The sequence below is a fragment of the Erpetoichthys calabaricus genome, chromosome 3 (genome assembly GCF_900747795.2).
Source record: "Erpetoichthys calabaricus chromosome 3, fErpCal1.3, whole genome shotgun sequence".
In the NCBI taxonomy this organism is placed as follows: domain Eukaryota; kingdom Metazoa; phylum Chordata; class Cladistia; order Polypteriformes; family Polypteridae; genus Erpetoichthys; species Erpetoichthys calabaricus.
Window position 1 is genome coordinate 124,233,007 of NC_041396.2, and position 23,237 is coordinate 124,256,243.

Below are 23,237 nucleotides of genomic sequence, written 5' to 3' on the forward strand. Positions count from 1 at the left end.
GCTGACAGCTTGCTTTGTTTAGATGTTTAGAGCACATGTGAAAGTACTGCTCATCTGATTCATGATTCATTCTATTTAGAGCTGAATCATCATCAGTGTATAAGAACTCTGTTGCTGATAACTCCCATGTTCATCATATAAATACAATACAGTGACAACACATTTATATTAGAATGTATTATTTGTTTTGTACAATTCATTACTGGAATTTGTTTAAACAAAATAAATATGTTAAACGTATACCTTTATGCATGGCCGCTGAATCTACTATCAGGGTGGCTCAGCTACACACCCATGGTCCTGCTAACAAAGGTGTCTTTGCATTTGCAAAAAAAAATACCTAATAAAAGAAAAAGTCCAGGTTTTTACCTACAGTACAGACATTCATGGCAACGTGTTGTCCTGTGACCCAGCACTATCTCACTTCGATCCTCTCAAAGCCTATCCCATTAGACCTAAATAAAAAATAAAATAAAAAATGTCTGAAACTAAAATACAAATGGACATGGCCCAATCATAATAATTCTCTTTTATAAGATTGAACATTTAATGTGTTACCATGTTACAAAAGTGAAAATGGGTGTTCATTCAAAGCGACATTCCAGTGGTGCAATGAAAGGAAAAAATTAAAAGAGAGTTTGATGATATAACCTCAGCTGAAGTTCAGTTTATGCATTCTTCAAGTTCACCTCTTCAGACAGTAAGTTCAGTGGTTAACAACTACCTTTATACTAAGCAGTGTCACACATCAGGCTGATTTTACTTTAGGTAACCAAGCATTGACTTCATATTTTAGGGGCATGCAGTGGAAGGCATTTACATTTTTCAATTTTGTTTCATTTAATGGTCTTCTGTTGCACAGTGCTGTATACTGAGTGGTATATGTTGGTTTTCTGTATGTGTGCTGGTGCCACGTGCTTGATTGTCACAACTTGCCTTCGTCTTATTATTATGTGTGCCTGCAGCGTTGTGTTCTATATGATGTATGATGTTCTGTAAGTACCTGTCTTTGTATTGCTGTAAATTGAAAATACTGTGGGCTTCATTTATGCAGCAGCCAAGCATTGGCCAGTGTGAAACTCCCGTGCCCCACCTACTAAATTTATTTGGATGCCAACCCTGTAATAATCAAAAAGAGAAGGGCAAATACACCCAATATTACGTTTTTTTTTTAATGCCTGTATCTGATTTTTTATTGACATATGTGATGCTCATAATGGGAGTAGTGATGGCAGGTGGCCCCTTTTCCAGAGGTCTTAATCCGGCTTTGTTAGTAGCACAGTCTGCATTGTTCTTTATTAAAATGGCACAATCTGTACTGTTTTTGTATTTAATACAATATGCATTTAGTAGGGACACCTAATGCCATATTATACTGTTGAATCAAGTTTTTTTTACAACTAGTTTTACATTAATACTTAAAAGTATATTTTCAAGTGAGTACTTTTTTACTTTGCTTAGACAGAAAGGTCAATGGGGTACTCCAAATTTTACTAGAGTACATTTTTTCTTGTTTATTTGTAGATATACTTAAATAAATTATTCATGAACTTCCTCCATCGCTGGTATAAAGAGACAGTGAGAGATGAGTATAGACTTTTGATCATACCAATAAAAAAAAGGTCCAGAGGTAGTGCCATTGGAACCTGAAAATAAAGATTTTTTGCAACAAGTGAAAAATATGCTGAAGGCCAGAATTGCAAATAATGGTTAATAATATGCAAGAGATGACGCAAATTTCAGGAGCACAGCAACACTGAATAAAACAAATCTGATTGGGATGTCCAAGTTTATATATAACCATTTATTTATATAAAATAACCAGTCAGTGAGCTAACAGTTTTGAATTTACATTCATGTCTATGTTCATTGACAACAGAGGCCAGATATTGGTATATTGGAGTATACCTTACTTAAGAAGAAAAAAAGTAATAGCAAAATTGAAGAATAAAGCCATGAGGATGTAATAAAAAAGGGAAACAGATGAAATAAAGGTTTAGCCAGTTAAGGAAAAAAGGCCAATAGCTGTGTGGACCCCATCCGGTTCCAGAGACGTTCATTTTGAAATAAAAGTATTTGAGAGCATCAGCAAGCTCAGTGATCCATATCACTAACCGAGAATGGTAAACCGGATGGCATGGACGCAGGCACACGGCGAAAACCGGATGGCGTGGATGCAGGTACACGGCGATGGGACCATGAGACATACTGCGCAGGCGCGTACAGCGTGCGTCTCATAAACCGCAAGCGAAGTCGTATCCACCGCAAACGAAGGAGTCACGGCCCAAACACGAAAGAGCTCAACTGATGTGAATGAGAAATGAAGCAACAACACGCCCATAGCTAACGACTAATGACACAGCCACACAGAAAAGAGGATTCTGCGTTGCAGCCCAGATTCAAACGGAAGAGGCTACGGAGGCCTCACAGGTCCACAAAGATTGTACGGAAGGCGCGGGAAAGTACGAAAGGCAAAGGCACCTACACAGCATAGTGAAACCCGACATAGTACGGACGGCGCAGGCGTCACCGCCATATTGTGAGTGGCACTACTGCGGACTGAAGGCGCAGGCGTCACCGCCATATTGTGAGTGGCACTACTGTGGAGTGCAGTTAGGAATAATGTGCTACTTGGGATTGTACAAACCGCTGAACGCTTTACACCACATTCAAACACAATACAGCTCAACGATACAAACACGAGCCCACCTGGATAAGATCAATGAACGCAGGCGCCTACAACGCGCGTCTGAAACTGAGGAAGCAAAGCAGGCACGGGTTCAAAACGAACGAGCTCAACTGACGGATATACAAACACGAGCCCGCCTGGATAAAATCAATGAATGCGGGCGCCTACAACGCGCGTCTAAAATGCCGCGGGCAAAGCGGGCACGGCTCCAAAACGAACGAGCTCGACTAATGTATTTCAGTATACCCAACGCCGGGGATAGGCGAGCAAAGCGCCCTTGTAGTAATAGAAGCATCAGCGTGAGAAAAATCCAATTAAGAAAGAAAGGAGTCTAGTGTTTCTAGAGAAGGGGGAGGATCAGCTGGGAAAGATCAGTATTGAAATTAACAATCATTCATTTCAAAGGATTTTTTGATAATTGTTCTGTGTTTGTTTGATAACTGAAATAGTGGTCAAAGAATCCCATTTATGTGTCCTGAGAGCTAAGAATTTACCTGGCTTTGCTTCACAAGGCTTAAGTATGATGTACTTAAAATTCATCCTTGCATAAAAGAAGCATGTCTGTATGTGAAGTGTTGGCTTTGTGCTGAGTCCAGTACATAGGCAAGTGTGGATTCCAGATGATTCAGCTGTAATTCAAGATAAGTAATTTTTTGCATGCAATGCAAGTCAGGTTAAAGGCAAAAGAAATAGAGAAATCAGGGATAAAAATAAAATTGTCAGTCACGTAAATCTTTGGTTATCAAGTGCTATATAGGCAGATATCACAGGTCAGATGCATTCTTTTGAGTGGATGATTGCTTAATTCAGGACTTCTTGAATTAAAGTAGGTGCTTTATGCAGTAACTAATTCTGGCCAATGTTTTCTTGCACTTGTGTTCATCATGAACATGCACAGTCACAACTCTGAGCATGCGCTTTGCTTGCCATAGGAATCTTGTGGCTCAAAACTACAGTATATGCAAAGTTGCGACTGTAAGCATTCCTTGTACTGATGATTTATCATCAAAACAAAACACAGTGCTCACTAGAACTCACCCTTTCAACCTTTGCAGAGTGGCTGATTTAATTTCAAGATGTATTTTATGTTTAATTTGGCATCACTAAAATAAATAAATCAATAAATAATTAAATACATACTGTACATAAAGAAATAAGCAACAAAAACATATTTCATAATGCATTTAATTAAGCTCACATATGTTTTTATGTATTTATCGTTAGATTTCGTAATGCAACTTGTAACTTGGTGTAACTCTGGACATGTAAACATCAAAATCTCCACTTGCTGCAGGGACATTGAACTGTTGGCCGTAAGTTTGCGTCCCTATTACTTGCCCAGAGAGTTTGGACACGTCATTGTTGTTATTGTTTACATCCCTCCTCGGGCGGACGTGGAGATAGCGAATGACATCATCCATTCTGCTGTTGCTAAGTTACAAACGCAGCACCCTGAGGCGCTTGTGCTAATCGCTGGAGACTTTAACCATGTGACGCTGGACAAAACATTACCTGCCTTCTCCCAGTATGTGGATTGTAACACCCGGGGAAATAAGACTATTGATTTACTGTATGCAAATGTTAAAGATGCATACAGCGCCACCCCGCTGCCTGCGCTTGGGAAAGCAGATCATAACCTAGTTCTGCTTCAGCCTCACTACAAACCAAAAGTGAGGGTCCTACCTGCAACCACACGATCATTCAGGAAGTGGACCCCGGAGGCTGAGAATGCTCTGAGAGAATGTTTTGGAACTACAGACTGGGATATCCTGCAGGGATCACATAGTGAGAACATTGAGGAAGTTGTTGACTGCACTACTGACTACATCAATTTCTGTATGGACATTGTAGTTCCAGTAAGAACTGTACGCTGCTATGCTAACAACAAGCCATGGATTACAAGTGACATCAAGGGCCTTTTGAACCAGAAGAAAGAGCTTTTAAAGACGGTGATCAGCATGAGCTCAAGAGCGTGCAGAAGGAACTCCAAGTCCAGCTCAGGGCGGCGAAGGAGCAGTACAGGAGAAAGCTGGAGCAGAAGTTGCAGAATAACAGCATGAAGGAAGTGTGGGTTGGGATGAAGATCATCACTGGCTGCAGCTCAAAGCGGGGTACCACCGTCGAGAGAGACGTAAAGAGAGCAAACCAAATGAACAACTTCTTTAACAGGTTTGACCACCCTAACCCACTCTCACTCTCACCTCGGAGTATTGCACCCTCCACACATCCTTCTGCTGATACCAGCATAGGAGAGACATCCCCACCCATAATTACAACAGCGCAAGTGAGCAGAGAGCTGAGGAGACTTCGTGCCAGCAAAGCAGCGGGTCCAGATGGAGTATTGCCACGACTGCTGAAGGTCTGTGCATCGGAGCTGGGGGTCCTCTACAGCGCATCTTCAACCTGTGCCTGGAACAAGGGAGAGTCCCAAGGCTTTGGAAAACATCTTGCATCACCCCACTCCCAAAGGTATCACGTCCTAGTGAGCTGAATGACTTCCGGCCTGTTGCTCTGACATCACATGTGATGAAGACCACGGAGAGGCTGCTGCTTCACAACCTGAGGCCACAGGTTCAACACGCCCTCGACCCTCTGCAGTTTGCATATCAGGAGAAGGTGGGAGCGGAGGATGCCATCATCTATATGCTACATCAATCCCTCTCTCAATTGGACAGAGGCAGTGGTGCTGTAAGAATTATGTTTCTAGACTTCTCTAACGCCTTCAACACAATCCAACCTCTGCTCCTTAGGGACAAGCTGACAGAGATGGGAGTAGATTCATACCTGGTGGCATGGATCGTGGACTATCTTAAAGACAGACCTCAGTATGTGCGTCTTGGGAACTGCACGTCTGACATTGTGGTCAGCAACACAGGAGCGCCACAAGGGACTGTACTTTCTCCGATCCTGTTCAGCCTATATACATCGGACTTCCAACACAACTCGGAGTCCTGCCACATGCAAAAGTTCACTGATGACACTGCTATCGTGGGCTGCATCAGGAGTGGGCAGGAGGAGCAGTATAGGGACCTAATCAATGACTTTGTTAAATGGTGCGACTCAAACCACCTACACCTGAACACCAGCAAAACCAAGGAGCTGGTGGTGGATTTTAGGAGGCCCAGACCCCTCATGGACCGCGTGATCATCAGAGGTGACTGTGTGCAGATGGTACAGACCTATAAATACCTGGGAGTGCAGCTGGATGATAAATTAGACTGGACTGCCAATACTGATGCTCTGTGTAAGAAAGGACAGAGCCGGTTATACTTCCTTAGAAGGCTGGCGTCCTTCAACATCTGCAATAAGATGCTGCAGATGTTCTATCAGACGGTTGTGGCGAGCGCCCTCTTCTACGCAGTGGTGTGCTGGGGAGGCAGCATTAAGAAGAAAGATGAATCACGCCTGGACAAACTGGTGAGGAAGGCAGGCTCTATTGTTGGCATGGAGCTAGACAGTTTGACATCTGTGGCAGAGTGACGGGCGCTCAGCAGGCTCCTATCAATTATGGAAAATCCACTGCATCCACTAAACAGTGTCATCTCTAGACAGAGGAGCAGCTTCAGCGATAGACTGCTTTCAATGTCCTGCTCCACTGACAGACTGAGAAGATCGTTCCTCCCCCAAACTATGCGACTCTTCAATTCCACAACGGGGGGTAAACATTAACATTTAACATTATACAAAGTTATTGTCTGTTTTTACCTGCATTATTATCAATCTTTAATTTAATATTGTTTTTTGTATCAGTAAGGTGCTGCTGGAGTAAGTGAATTTCCCCTTGGGATTAATTAAAGTTATCTATCTATCTATCTGTCTATCTATCTATCTATCTATCTATCTATCTATCTATCTATCTATCTATCTATCTGTCTGTCTGTCTGTCTGTCTGTCTGTCTGTCTGTCTGTCTGTCTGTCTAATTGTTTAATTATGTTACAAATATTCCTTCCTGCATAACTACTCTTTAAATGTACTGTTTGTAGAAGAGAGAGTGAGAGATTAAAAAAGCATTATTGGGCCTTTAAAGTTAAATAAAGTAAATGAAATTGAAGATGTGCTATTAATGATGTGATAGTAAAAAGGATGATATGAAATACTGACATAGAATGGTGCAAGGGGATTTAAATGAGAAAATATAGTCAATCCTAGATGAAGATTATTTTAGTGAGAGGAGAAAAAAGAAAATTTCCTTTGCAGAAGAGAAGAAGAAAATCCTTTGCAGAACAAACAGCCTTAAAGACGGAAGGAGTCCAGCAAATGTGAGTCCGTCACAAAAAGAAAGAGGGATGCATTTTTTTCATAGGGATTTATGTCAAGATGGGTCAATAAAGGCATTAGCCTCTATATCAGTTATAAGCTCATATTCTTAAAAAGGCAAACTTTTATTGCTCATCACTTGAAAAAAGTGTACTTCTGTAGGGAGTGGGAATAAATATTGAAATGCAGACTAACTTCCTGCAAACAACCACAGTTAAGTGGGTGATGGGTTTTGCTTTGAGGCAGGCTGATGCAGGTGTACTGAAGGCCCTAATCAGTTGGGTGCTGAAGCTGAGGAAGTAACCTAAAACATTATTACCCACATCTGGCAGCAGCCAAGCACCCTGTCTAGGGTATGATGAGCGTAATAATAATAACGCATTTTATTTATATTACACCTTTCCCATGCTCAAGGTGCTTCAGAGAGTCTCAGTAAGAACAGTGATGGTATATGTAACACTGGATAAAATATTTTCTGCATAGAACACTAAAACAGATAAATACAGGCTATACAAAGCATAAATAGAATAAAATGTAATAAACCAGAGTAAAATACTAAATTCAATACTAAAAAAGAAAAGCATGAACAAGTAATGTAATTTGTGATATACACACACATTCTCCTGAGCATCACGACAGAGAGGTAAACTGAAAGAAGGGCAGAATGTCAGGTTAAGTTAAATGCCATACTGAAGAGATGAGTTGTAAATTGTTTTTTAGAAGAATTAATTCAGTCGGCTAATCTAATTAATTTCGGGAGGTCAGAGCTAAAGGCCCGTCAAGAGTGAAGAATAGTGCGGGGCACAACTATGTTTCCAGAATCAGAGGTCCTTAGTGTGTGAAGGTCACTGATATGGTCCGCTATGAGGTCATTTAAAGCTTTTTAGGTTATTAGTAGAAACTAATATTAACAATTCCTCTAAAACAGGGGTCTCCAACTTTAATGCTACACTTTATTAATTTTATCCTTTTGTTTTTTGGTGCTAATCAACTTCTTTTCCATTCATTTTAATTAAGTTTTAAGATTCAGTTCTCAATTGATATGAGATATGAAGTGAGCTAACAGATGACCAGCTAAGTCAGGGACTCAAACTCCAACCAGTTTTTTTTTTTTTTTTGTTTGTTTTTTTTATTTAGAAGTGAATTAAACCCATTGTTTCTTTCATGGCTGGTTGGTGCTCTCATTCTGCCACAGCAGACATTTCCAAAACTATTGATTTTCTTTTTTCTAAGAACCCCATCTTTCAGACATTGTATGAACACAGATTGCTAGTCATATGTTGGCTCGTTTTATATCTCATTACTGTTTGGGTGCTAATCAAGGAAAAAAGAAATAATTAGGGTGTCTGAGTTTTAAATAACAAGTCAATTAAAATTATGGCGAAAAAGCAGCAGCAAAACAGGTCTTAAGGCAGTAAATAATGAAGTTGGCATAAAATAAAAATCAGGTTCTGCAGAAAAATGAAGGATGAAAGAAATTACTCAAGTGCATGGTTTCAATACTACAAGTGTTTGTTGAAGTTAGAAAATACACTGGTCTGCAAAAAAAAAAATTGCTCCATTAAAAATTGTAGGTGTTTGTTATAGATTTGAGAGCACTGAATCTAATTCTGACAACAGGATTGCAATGTCACATTCGATTTTTGAGAGATGAAGGTGTAAAATGAAAACAATATTTTTAAAATGTATTTTTACACAAAATTTACAAATATAATTATTACTTTCAAAAAAGTAGTCACTTGGTAGTTTTTTCCTCTTATCATGCTCTGAAATTGTTTCACAATGGAATGACCAACAGATGACAACTATCATAGACTCACTTCTCTTTCAACTATAACATCTCCCTATATGTTAATCAGACACTGCTCCCATGTTCTCTGAGGGAAAGTTCCTTTTCTACCTTTGTATCCCCAAGAAATTTGTATTCACTTGCACAAAAGGACAACTTCAAAAATCAAATGACCTCACTGCCATTCAGCTGGTGTACTACTGAACTTCAAGACATAAAGTTAGGGTTTAGTTTGCATCACTTTAATTTTATATATCTAATAGCCCTTCACAAAAATTTGTAAGACTAGTAAGTTTTGTTGTCTTAATAAATGAAGGGTATATATTCTTTCCCATTTACTTACCTGTTACCTGGTCAACACAATAGACTTTGCATATTTCTGTAAAAAAAAAAAAAGCACTTAAACAACAACTTTCTTTCTTCTGGACAATAAAAATGCAACTTTTTAACCTTGTACCTAGAAATTTTAGGTGATTTTGGAGGCATAAGAAAAAAATCTGTAGCAAATACTTGATTTTAGGTTGTTTCCTCAACTAACATTAAGAATGAGGAAAATTAACATGTTCAGCTCAAATTATGTTTTAAATATACAGTACTTCAAATTTATTTATTTATTTTATTTTATTTTTTGCACAGAATGATTTTGTTATTATGTTATTATCCCATTATACTGTATAAATATGTGAAGAAGCAACAAAAGTATATTATTAGAAGACATATGGCATTTTATATCTTGATTTTCAGAAAGTCTTTGATAAACTATCACATGAAAGGTTAGACAATAAGCCAAAAAAAGTGTATTGTGTAATTGGGCGCAGAATAGTGCCTCTCAGAGATCAGTGCTGGCGCCACTTCTTTTTTTTTATCATGTATGTTAACAATTTGGATAAGGGTATACTTTAAATAACCAGCTGGTTAAGTTTGCAGAAGATACCAAACTTAGCACAATGAAAAATAATCTAGAGACAATAAGTTTATTGTAAGTGTAAGCTATTGCATGTAAGAAGTAAAACCTCAAAGCCTTCATTAGGAAGTCTGTAACTTTTAAAGTACACCTTATAAGAAAGACTTAAGAGTCTTAGTTAACTTACCAATATCTACATGACGACAGTGTTCAAAAACCATTAAGGCTAACAAGATGTTACATTATAAGCGTAGATAGAGTACAAGCCAAAGAAGGTTATATTTAAGCTATATAATGTACTATTGAGGCCTTATCTGACATAGTGAATGCAGTTTTGGTTTCTAAGCTACAGAAAATCTAGAGTGTTCTCCACTCGATTTTCTCGTATGCATAGAGATTATATAATAATTGTATGAATATGTCAACTTGTGAAACAAAACATGTAACTATTCAAATTTGAAGTTCATTTGATAGTTTTTACCTGATTAGATAAATTTCCAATTACAGTGTTATTTTGTGTTTGTACCATGTAATTTCTTTGCATTATTGATAAGTTAAATAACAATTAAAAATAATAAACGTGCAATGTAGTTAATAAACTGTTACTAAATAAGATGAATAATTAATATAAATAATAATTATAAAATAAATAAAATGAATAAAGATTATATATTATTTTATCTTTTACTCTTTCATTCTGTTTATATGAAAAAATCAGAGCGTAAGCGTGTATGCAATTAATTTTCTTCTACCTTTGCGATGCTTTTTGTTTTTTAACTCTCATTTTCGAATAAAAAATTAAATGTAGAGAATAAAAAAAGTTCATGCAATCCAAAAAATACGGAAAATGAGGAGAAATGTCAATTAATTTACAAACAGTACAAAATTAATGACAGTTCAAAACATAAATGAAATATAATTTGTGGAATTAATGTAAGGACAAAGAAGTAAATGTGTAGCGCAAATCAGAAAGGTACAGTATGTAAATTTCAAAATTTTAAATTTGAAATATCTATATTTTAAAAAATTCTGACTTCATTCATTGTAATATAATTTATTAAATTAGTTCAAACAGCCACCATAAATACCGATTAAACAAATTTCTTTCGTTGACAAAATAACGTGTAACAATGAAAAGCAAACTTACCAACTGTTAGTGTTCTTTAGTAGCTAACCATAATTAATAAGTTTTGAACACAAATACATGCAAACACCAAGTTGTGTAATTTTACCAATGAATGAATAACCTTTCGTGGAAATTCAGAACCAGCACAATGAAGGAAATTTCACAAACACTATTAAATAACTAAAAGCAGTGTATTTTAAGAACAAAACCAAAAAAAGCAAAAAGTAAATTTCAAAAAACCACAGTTCAAAACAATTGTGGAACACAGTTTGCCTTAAGAAAGACAGTAACAAGTACCTAAATGTCGAAATCTGATAATTTGTTTAACAGATAACAGATAAACCTTCAACAAAATCACAGAATCAACTGCCAAGAAAGCATATTGAAATATGGCCAGTCAATCAAAGTGGTGGAGTAAATTCTAGAAAATCACTAATTCTGGGTAAAAAAAGTTAGACACAAATTTGATGCCCATAAAAACGTCAATCTGACAATACAGTAAACTTTTATTATACCAATGTGTCACAATGATCCATACCAAAAGTAGGAAGTATACTTCTATATATTAACTATAGTTAGTTATTTTGTTAAGGGCATTAATGAATGCCAATTTGCCAGTCTTTTGTAAAGCACCACACATAAAGCATACAAAATCTGGATTGTTCTCCACTCAACTTTCCTTATACTTGTTCAGGTAAAGTAGATACCACTTCCGGATGTCTGATTATAGTAACTATATATCTATGTGTTTCTTACAAAATTTCTATCACTTATCTTTGTTTATGAGATAAATTTCACTTATCTGAAACTTCAAATCTGAAAGTTTTTTGTGGTCAGTAATATACCACTTCCAGTCACCTGATCAAGGTTAAATTTTATAATTAATGATCATATAAAATGTAAATTATTTACCTCTATTTATATAATGGTAGTAATGCATATGTAATAGCGCTGATACCTGTTAAGATATCATTTCCTGTTATCCAATTAAGGTGAAATTCTATTATGTACAGTTAGGTCCATAAATATTTGGACAGAGACAACTTTTTTCTAATTTTGGTTCTGTACATTACCGCAATGAATTTTAAATGAAACAACTCAGATGTAGTTGAAGTGCAGACTTTCAGCTTTAATTCAGTGGGGTGAACAAAACGATTGCATAAAAATGTGAGGCAACTAAAGCATTTTTTTAACACAACACAACACTAACTGTATGTGTTTCTTACCCTAACGATGATATAAAATTTCAAGTAATTGTTGATTAAACCATTTTGAAATTTGTTCACGTAAAGTACCACTTCCGGTTGATGTATGTTGCCCAAAATTTGATAGAAAACATTTTTATTTAACACCCATATGCCAAATTGAAAATATCTAGCTCAAAGCTTTTTCAGGTTGTCATGTTTCCATACATACACACAGACTCACACATACATAATTGCAAAAATGGTCAAAACGTGTTCAGAATCTCATGAAATGTGGAGATTCATCAAAATCTCGCGGTCTAATTTTTTCATGATTACTATTCTTTCTCTATACTATGTGTACAAGAAAGTAAAAAAGGAATATAACAGCACTAAAAAAAGCAATTAGGGTTAAATTAAATGATTGAAGTTTTCAAAGTTATGAAAGGAATTAGTACAGTGAATCCAGGCAGTTACATTAAAATGAATTCACCAACAAGAATACAGAGACACAGATGGAAACTCATTAGGCATGAATATTGCACAAATTTTAGAATGTTGTTTTTCACACAAGAGAAGCATAGACAATGGAACAAAGTACCATGTAGTCTTGTAGAGAGTAGGACTTTAAGGGGCCTCCAAATTCTATATGATGTTATATTCGAGAAATTAGGTGGTTAGGATAGGTGAGTTTTATTGGGCCGAAAGGCCAATGCATCATAATACTTATAATGTTGTGATGTTCCAAGAATTATCAGAACAATTTTGAGAAAAATGAAGAAAAAATATTGGGTGGTGAAATGAATAAATAAAAGAAAGAAATAGGTAAAATAAACTCATTTAGTGTTCATCTTGATGATATGAAATAACATCTTGTGTTGAGCAACATATGGTGGGTTCTTTTGATGTAAGGGGTTACATTGTACCAAATTACCCCTATCTCTGCTTATGAATAAGATTACCTCTCTCAAGCCTAAAAACCTTGTTAGTGACACCAAAACTTCATTCCATAGATGAAGACGAGGAGGAGAGATGGCTGGGAAGAAAGTTGCGCCAAGTAAGGGAGAAATCAAAATGTCAATCTCTTCTATTGAAGTCAAACTACCTCATACCGAATAACCAATCTTACAGATTTAGCATAGATACAGTTGTTCTTGTTTACCTTGACTTGATTTAACATTACTGCTTGAAATTCTGTATTGTGGTTATAGATTGTTGCTGTTTTAATTTGTATTATAATACATACAACAGATGTAAATTTATAAACATTTATGTTTTTTTTTTTTTTTTTTTTAGGCTCCCAAGGAAAAGAGTCTGGCCAATGTCGATCCTAGTTTAGCAAGCACAGAAGAGCCTCTTAATCAAGGTAGTCTTGAAGATCAAGGTTCTCATCACAGCTTCCAGATTGAAGACTATCCTGGCAATAATTGTTCAAAAACAACACATTCTGAAGAATCTATAGTAAAGAATAATTTAAATATTTCACCAGAAAGCAGGTTTCTATCTAATATGTGTGCACTGAGTGATAAAATTAAACCATCACATCAAAGTAATACTTTGGTAAACTTTAATACTGAGGCAAATCTAAAGACAAACATTAGCCCCCAAAAGGATACATCAGAAGTGACAAAAAGGAAGACCTCTTATATTTCTAATTGTAGGGATATCAGAGAGAAACAAACAACAAATCAATGTCTAAAAAGTTTACCTCATCAAATACAAGGCATGTCTCAATCTAATTTGCCAACCACCAGCCCCTTTAAGATCACAAAAGTAAAGACATCAGGTTTAAAGTCATTCTCATTAATTTTAGGGGAAGATCTCACACAATCTGGACATAGTTTTGTGTCAGATAAATTGCATGTAAAGAGTGAAAGGAAAATAGATTCATCTTTAGTAACTACGACTGAAAATTTCCAAACTGTAGAATGTCAATCTGAAGTAAAAACTGCGCAAGTGGATAAGCTATTGGAAGTCTCTAACAGTCACAGCAGTTTTGTTCCAGACTGGCTAAAAAAAGACATATCTGTAACCATTGGAAACAATAAAAATGGAAAAGTATGTTACATTGGACCCACTGAATTTGCCGAAGGAATCTGGGTTGGTGTTGAGCTGGAAGTTCTTGCAGGTAAGTTTGATGTTGTTTCTTATTCTAATGATTAAACGAGAGTAAGATTTAAATAAGTTAGTTGGACATAAGGGTCCTGGCCAACATACAAGTTTGGGCTTATTTGTGGCAGATACATTTTAATGTATGTAAATGGAAGATATTAATCATATAGGTAATAAAACGATACATTCAGTACACAATGGGAGTACACCTTATAAAAAGGACCTAGAAATTCTAGTAAATTTTATCATTGTTTATAATCAAACACTGTACAGAAGCAATCAGGAAGGCTAATAGGATGTTAGGTTATATCGCACAATAGAGGTTAGATTTAAAATATATAACACTGTAGTGAAGCTACATCTGAAGTGCTGTGTGCAGTTTTGGTCTCCATATTACAAAACAGACATAGCAGCGCTAGAAAAAGTTTGGACAAGAGTGAATAGGCTGATTCTGTGACCGAGAGTTTGTAGTGAAGGCCAATAAAAATTTTGATTCACATGTTTTCACACATAACTGGGATAATAATGCTTTTGTTAGAATAGGCATCTATGGTGAACAGTGGTAAAGTATAATGTTTGAAAAAAGAAAAACTTGCTCTTTTGTGAGCTCATGAGGTTTTTCACATTCTATGTGCAATTTAGACTATAATTAAAGTCCCATGCGACTTTAACTACCCGAATATTAACTGGGATAACCTTGTAGTAGCGGAGTACAAGAGCAGATGTTTTTAGACATAATCAGCAAATGTTTTTCAACTCAGTATGTTGAAGCAACAAAGCAGGGGGAAGCCTGTCTAGATTAAGCATTTTGTAATAATCACTATAGAATTTAGTGTGATGGTGATTGAATCACTAGGGTCCAGTGACCATAATATTATATGATTCTCAGAGTTTTTGCAGAGTATGGATGCAAAAACTACAACAGTTAAGTTTGCATTGGGTACAATATATATTGAACAAATACAGTAAAGTCTACTGTATAAACTGGGATAAGGTTTTAATTGTAGAAACAGTGAAGGAGCAGTGGAACCATTTTAAAAAAACATTTTATAAATAATGCAGTACTGCTACATCCCAAAATTTGTAATTAGCTGCAAATTATAAAAAAATAAAAAAAGAAACTCTGCAATGGATTAATAAGAAGATGAAAAAGAAGCTACAAAGGAAGAAAACAGATATATATAAGGTGTATAAGACTAATAAGTGTAATGCTTACCAAAGGGTGTATGAGACCATGAGGGCAACCATTAAGAAGAATATTAGGGAAGTTTAAAAGGCAGTTAGAGTGGAATATTGAAGATTAAATGAAAGATGATCCAAAGAGATGCTTTCAGTATTTTAGTAGTCATCCATCCATCCATTAATTATCCAACCCACTGTATTGTAACTACAGGGTCACAGGGGTCTGCTGGAGCCAATCCCAGCCAACAAAGGGTGCAAGGCAGGAAACAAACCCCAGGCAGGGCGCCAGCCCACCACAGATTTTAGTAGTAAAATTGGAAGTTAAGTTTATCAGTTATAATAAGAGGTCAAAATATAAATATACAGGTAAAATATACAGTGGAACCTCGGTTCACGACCATAATTCGTTCCAAAACTCTGGTCATAAACTGATTTGGTCATGAACCGAAGCAATTTCCCCCATAGGATTGTATGTAAATACAATTAATCCATTCCAGACCATACGAACTGTATGTAAATATATATATTTTTTAAAGCACAAATATAGTTAATTAAACCATAGAATGCACAGCATAATAGTAAACTAAATGTAAAAACATTGAATAACACTGAGAAAACCTTGAACAACAGAGAAAACTAACACTGCAATAGTTTGCGCTATAGTGCTACCAACTGCTGGCTAAAAGCACTTTTTTTTAATGAGTTTTAAGGACAGGGAAAAAAATGAACATTTGAAAAAATCCATAATTTAATAAACCACCAAGAAAACTAACATTGCAACAATGCACGCTATAAACTGATCGCTGTAAACAGAAGTGAAAACAAAATCAAGCCCAGTGCATTCTTTAACTGCCTTCCTACCTTATGCGTCCAGCTCTCTCTCTCGCGCTGCCTGTGTGTGTGTGTGCGTCTCTCTCTCTCTCTCGCGCTGCCTGTGTGTGTGCGTCTCTCTCTCTCTCGCGCGCTGCCTGTGTGTGTGCGTCTCTCTCTCTCGTGCTGCCTGTGTGTGTGTGTCTGTCTGTCTCTCTCTCTCTCGCGCTGCCTGTGTGTGTGTGTGTGTGTGTGTGTGTGTGTGTGTCACGCTCTCTCGCTCTCTCTCTCTTGCTCGCTGCACAGGAAATGCACAGGGAGAGACTGAACATGTACAAACCGAAAGGGAAACTGGCTTGTTCGTATACCGAGTGTGTGGTTGTGAACCGAGGCAAAAGTTTGGCAAACTTTTTGGTCGTAAACCGATTTGTACGTATACCGAGACGTTCGTGAACCGAGGTTCCACTGTACAATGAAATGGCAAATGCTGTAAAAATGCATTTTTGTAAGGTTTTCACATGTGAGGAACTGGATGAACTCCCAGCAGTAAATAGGACTACTAAAGAAGTACTGAGTGATTTGGAAACTGTACAGTGAGAAGTACTGCTCAGTTTAAATAGGCTAAAACCTAATAAATCACCAGGACAAGATAACCTCAAGGGATTAAGTAAGTGTATTTGCACATATTTTTAGAAAGTGAGTGCTCACTGGGTAAATTTTAATGGACTCAAAAATTTAAAGTTTTATTCCTTTATATAAAAAGGGTGATTGGACAGATACAAGTGACAAAAATCTGGTCCTGTCTTACTTATTGTTGTCTGTCATCCCCCGAAATACAATGTGTCTTTTTTTATCTGATCTGACTGAATTATTAACCCACTTAAGTTCACTTTCCCAGAGAGACATTCTTCTTGGTGATTTCAACATCCATATTGACATTACTACATGTAAACTGAGAAATTAATTCCTATCCTTACTGGACTGTTTTGACTTGGTGCAGCATGTTGATTTTCCCGCCCACTCTGGTGGTCATATATTGGATCTGATCTACACATCTGGATTATCTGTCGGCAACACTTATAGCAGTGATTTGGGACTCTCTGACCATAAAGCAGTGCTTTTCACTGTCTTATTACCTCTCCCTCCTCTTACTAGTAAATGTCAAATTTCTTTCCAAAACCTTAAAAATATCAGTCCCTCTGTTCATTTCTGATCTTTTTCTGTCTTCACCTATTCCATCAACACTAGATAGTCTTGTTGACCATTATAACTCAGCCCTTCATTCAGCACTCGATAAAACAGCTCCTTTAAAACATAAGGAGGTTTTCTTTAAGCGTTCAGCTCCATGGTATACTTCAGAGCTATTATCTATGACACCTAAGGGTTTTGTTCTCTGTAGTTAATAAATTACTTCAACCTGCATCTGGCTCAATTACCTCCTCTACTGAAGTCTGTGTAAAAATTCCTCCACTTTTTCCGCAATAAAATTAAAGATCTAAATAATTCAACTGACATAAATTCATCATCCATTTACAGTGATCCCTCGCTATATCGCGCTTCGCCTTTCGCGGCTTCACTCCATCGCGGATTTTATATGTAAGCATATTTAAATATATATCGCAGATTTTTTGCTGCTTCGCGGGTTTCTGCGGACAATGGGTCTTTTAATTTCTGGTATATGCTTCCTCAGTTGGTTTGCCCAGTTGATTTCATACAAGGGACGCTATTGGCAGATGGCTGAGAAGCTACCCAATTTACTTTCTCTCTCTCTCTCTCTCTCTCTCTTGCGCTGACGTAGGGGGGTGTGAGCAGGGGGGCTGTTCGCACACCTAGACGATAGGGACGTTGCTACCTTCTGTGTGCAGCTGCTTCCTGAAGGACATGCTGCACGGTGCTTCGCATACTTAAAAGCTCAAAGGGCACGTATTGATTTTTGACTTTGTTTTTCTCTGGCTCTCTCTCTCTTCCTGCTCCTGACGGAGGGGGTGTGAGCTGCCGCCTTCAACAGCTTTGTACCGGCGGTGCTTCGCATACTTAAAAGCCAAACAGTCCTATTGATTTTTTTTTTGACTGCTTGCTTTGTTCTCTCTCTCTCTCCTGACGCGCACTCCTTTGAAAAGGAAGATATGTTTGCATTCTTTTAATTGTGAGACAGAACTGTCATCTCTGTCTTGTCATGGAGCACAGTTTAAACTTTTGAAAAAGAGACAAATGTTTGTTTGCAGTGTTTGAATAACGTTCCTGTCTCTCTACAACCTCCTGTGTTTCTGCGCAAATCTGTGACCCAAGCATGACAATATAAAAATAACCATATAAACATATGGTTTCTACTTCGCGGATTTTCTTATTTCGCGGGTGGCTCTGGAACGCAACCCCCGCGATGGAGGAGGGATTACTGTATATCCTTCCCTGTCTTCCCACTCCATCCAGCTCCTTTTCTAAATTTTCACCACTCACATCAGCATTTGTTAATGACCTGCTTTGTAAGTTGAGGCCAACTATTTATGTAATCCCCATCCCTACCACACTTCTTAGCTATGGACTGGGTTATCATTTTTATGCAGATGACACTCAACTCTATTTCAATGTCAAAAGTGCAACTTCAGCAGAGTTTTCTCAGCTCACAACTTGCCTCAGTGAAATTAAAACCTGGATGGAGCCGAACTCTTTAAAATTAAATTCCAACAAAACTGAAATCCTGCAAATTGGCACTAAAGCGCTACTTAAGAAAATAAGATACTTTTCAGTCACTCTTGACGGTGATTTTCTCAGGTCTTCTTCAGATGCAAGGAATCTTGGTGTCATTTTTGATTCCGCCCACATAAACCACATTAAGAAACTTTCTTACTTTCACCTCCGTAACATGTTCCGTGTTTTCTCATTCCTCTCCTTTTCTAATGCTGAGAAACTTATCCATGCTATTATCACAATCCGCATCGATTATTGTAACTCGCTGCTGGCAGATGCCCCTTCTAATCTTATATCACAGCTCCAGTTGATTCAAAACTCTGCTGCAAGAGTCCTTACACAAACCAGCAACAGTGAGCATATCACACCCATCCTGCTTCACCTTCACTTGCTCCCTGTGTCTTACAGGATTGAATATAGTACTAGGGTGTTGTACTGTGTTAGCCATTATGAATGTAGAGAAAAGCCAAGCAAAATGACACTTTTTATTGGCTAACTAAAAAGATTACAATATGCAAGCTTTCGAGGCAACTCAGGCCCCTTCTTCAGGCAAGATGTAATACAGAAACTGGAGTTCCCTGGTTTTATATACACACGCTAGGACAAGAAACAACATTGGTAAATCTTTAAATGAGAAATTTTAAATGTAAAAAATTAATAGATTCATTCAGGCTAGGGCTAATTTAACAAGAGAGAGAAGAATAATATATGGTCAAGATCTTTGGATAACTGTCCAAATAAGTCTTTTGAAGTTTGTAATGAGTTTTTCAAAACAATGTGGATCTGTATACAGGTTGTCTGTCATTCTGAGAGATGTAAACAATCCTCATATCTGGCCATAAAACTCTTGTCTTTATTCAAGCCATGTTGTAATGTATTAAATTTTAGCATAAGCTGTGTTTTGAAGTTGCCCATAAGCACTGTGACTTTAAAGTCCCTCTCACAGTGTCCATGGCTGTTGAAGTGGGCCGCTACAGGAACATCTGTGTTGCCATGTTTAATGTGGAACCTGTGTAAATTCATTCTCTGGCGGGAATGTTTGTCCAATTTCTCCCACATAGAGTGCAGTGTCAGGACATTTCATGCAGAGAATTAGGTAGACTACATTAGATGATCTGCAGGAAAATGATCCCTTTATGTGATGTTCAAGTCGGCAGTGTGGTATAACTATACGGTCTGTATCATAAATGTGGGCACATGTTTTGCATCTTTTCTGTAGGCATGGAGATGTGCCATTTTCTGTTGGTTCACTTAGGAAGCTTCGGACAATTAGTTGCTGAAGGTTTGGTGGTTGTCTGTATGCCAGGAGGGAAGGTTCAGGAAATACATTTTTCAGTGTTTGGTCATTGTTTAGTATTGGCTGAAATTCTTTTATAATTTTTCGAAGTGTTTCAAGATGTGGGTTGTAGGTGACAACAAAGGGGGATGCGGTTCTTGTTGTCTTTGTTTTTATATTCCAGAAGGCTGTTTCTGGGTATGGCAGTAGCTCTTCGTATTTGGGTGTTGGTTGTTTTGGGGGTGTAACCTTGTCTGATGAAATCTTGTCTGAGCTCCTGCAGTTGTTTATCCCGGTCTGTCGGGTCTGAGCAAATACGATTGTACCATATTGCTTGGCTGAAAATAATGGAGTGCCTTATATGCTTGGGGTGGACCTACTTTTCAGGTAGGTCCGTCTGTCTGTTGGTTTGTGAAAAACAGAAGTTACAAGGGTGTTGTCTTTCAGTTGAATGGTGGTATCAAGGATTGAATATAAAATTCTATTAATAACCTACAAAGCTAGCACCGGACTACATCAGTGACCTTCTAAATCACTATGCTCCTGTTTGCCTTCTAAGGTCCTCTGATTCTGGTAATCTTCTTGTGCCTCACACTAACCTGCACTCTATGGGTGACAGGGCCTTCAGCTCCATAGCACCCTGACTTTGGAATGACATCCCGAAATTAATTAGATCAGCTGACTCCATTCATTCTTTCAAAAAACAACTTAAAACTCATCTATTTAGGAAGGCTTTTAACTTAACATTTTGCCCTTTCTTTCAGTTTACCTCTCAATCCAGGTGCTCAGGATAATTTGTGTGTCTGTTATATCACAAATTAGGTTATTTGTTAGGTTTTTCTTTTAGTATTGAATTTAGTATTTTACTCTGGTTTATTGTCCTTTATTCTATTTAATGCTTTGTTATCTGTTTCATTGTTCTATTCAGGAAAACATTTGTATCCAATGTTAAATATACCCAGCTGGTTTTTTTTTGTAAGACTCTGTGAAGCACCTTGAGCATGGGAAAGGTGCTATATAAATAAAATGTGTTATTATTATTACTATAGGCCAGTAGGATTAATGTGCATCAAAGGTAAATTAATATAGAAATTATTAAAGATAAGATTGAGCAGCACATGGCAAGATCAGGAGTTTTACTGAACAGTCAACATGTGTTCAGAGAGAGAAGATTGTGTTTTACTAATATGCTGGAATTCTATGAGGAAGCAACAAAACAATATGATCAGTGTGGTGCATGTGATATTATTTACCTTTATGAATGCCTCAGATCTTGCAACTGATTTCTTTTTAGTTGTAATCAGCATTTCTAATATGGGTAGGACGGACTGCCCCGCAGGAAATTGGTATAGTCAGGACCAGCTTTATAAAAGTGCAAGTTTTTTTTTTAAAATTATTTATTATATAAACACACTTAAGAGCAGGATCCCATGTGCTTTTTATACAGTAAGGAGACCCAGCATTGACCATGTGCTATCGCGTCACCTGCTCTAGACATCATCAAATGGCAGGCTCAATGCTGATTTATGGAGGGAGAAATTAGAGAGAGGGGCCCCTAAAAAAAGTTGGTGGGTACATCTGTCACACCACAACATTATCAATCCACTATACTAATTCCTTTCATAATTGTGAACACTTCAGTCATTAGCATATACACCACTCAAAAGGGATCAGAGCGGTGCCTGTGATATTATTTTTCTTGATTTTCAGAAAGCACTTGATAAAGTACAATAAGACAGGTTGGGGTGTGGGGAAAAGAAGTGGGAGTTTAGGGTGTAGTGTGTGGATGGGTGAAAAATGAGCTGAAACACAGAAAGTAGAAGGTGATGGTGTGAGGAATGCTATCAGAACTGAGTGATGTTAAGAGTGTTATCTCTTGTGGGACAGTGCTGGGCCACTGCTATTTTTCATTTGCATAAAGGATTAGCATAGCAATATAACCAACAAGATGGTTAACTTTCCAGATGGCACCAAGCTAGGTGGATTGGCAGATAATTTAAACTTAATTTGAATCATTACAGAAGGAGTTGAGCAGCATTCAGGCTTGGGCAGATTTGTAGCAGACAAGATTTTAATGTAAGTAAATGTAAGGTATCACACATGGGAAGTAAAAATACTAAATTTGAATGCACAATAGGAGATCTGAAACTTGAAAGTACCCCTTATGAAAAAGCCTTTAAGAAGCCTAGCAGAATAATAGGTTATAGCACAATGTGTGGGGTACATGTCAAAGGAGGTTATGTTTAAGCTTTCTACTACACCGGTGAGGTCTCACCTGGAGTAGTCTATTTCAGTTTTAACATAGCAGCACTAGAAAGAGTCTGTAGAAGAGTGACTAAGCTGATTCCAGGACTGCAGGGTATGACTTATAAGAAAAGATTGAAGGAGTTGAACATTTTCAGTTTAAGCAGAGATTAGGAGGTGACATGATTTTAAAATTATGAAAGGAATTAGTACTGTGGATTAAGATTGTTACTTTAAAATGAGATCAGCAGGAACATGGGAGCATAGTTGGAAACTTGTTATGGGTACATTTCACACAGAGAACTACTGTATGCCCACTTGGAATAAGTTACCAAGTGGTGCTGCAGACAATAAGACCCCAGGGACATACAAAACTCGACTTTTGGAGGAATTAGGGGGATAAGACTGGTGATTTTTTTTTGGGTTGAATGGCCTGTTCTCGTCAAGCATTTTTTTCTAATGTTTTACATTCTTCAACCTTCTCCAGGTTATCAAAAGAAATGCTAGAAAATATGTAAAAAACTGATTAGGCTGATTCTGTGATTGGGAGGTAAGTAAGACCTTTGAGAAAAGATGGAAGAAGTTGAACCTTTTCAGTTTAGGTGAACAAAAATTAAGACATAATTGAATGTTTACAATTAGTAATCTAATGAGTACAGTGGATATTTGCTTTTACGTTATGGTAAATTCTTCAACAAAAATACAGGAACACAGTTAGAAACTTGTTTTGGGTGTATTTCACACAAATGTTAAAATTTTTCTTCAAACAAAGAATGACAGAAACATGGAATAAATTAATAGTGTGAAACTGTAGAGACATTCAGATCTTGACTTGGTGTCATTTTGGAGTATCTAGTTGAATAAGATTGTACAACTTCTTAGGCTAAACAAATTTTCATACTGATTTGGAGAGGAAATCCTTGTGTAATTCTTGTTAGTTTGCTTTATTCTATGTACTATTGTCCTTTAATTACT

The 23,237-nt window shown here is 37.1% G+C and overlaps 1 protein-coding gene across 1 annotated transcript in view; it reads left to right on the plus strand.

Annotated features, from left to right (window-relative positions):
* Positions 1–23,237, plus strand: part of LOC114649345 (kinesin-like protein KIF13B) — a 664,407-nt gene that overhangs the window by 632,464 nt on the left and 8,706 nt on the right. Inside the window, exon 38 of the mRNA XM_051924704.1 lies at positions 13,247–14,078. Coding sequence (XP_051780664.1) covers positions 13,247–14,078 — 832 coding nt within the window. The remainder of the gene's footprint in view (positions 1–13,246; positions 14,079–23,237) is intronic.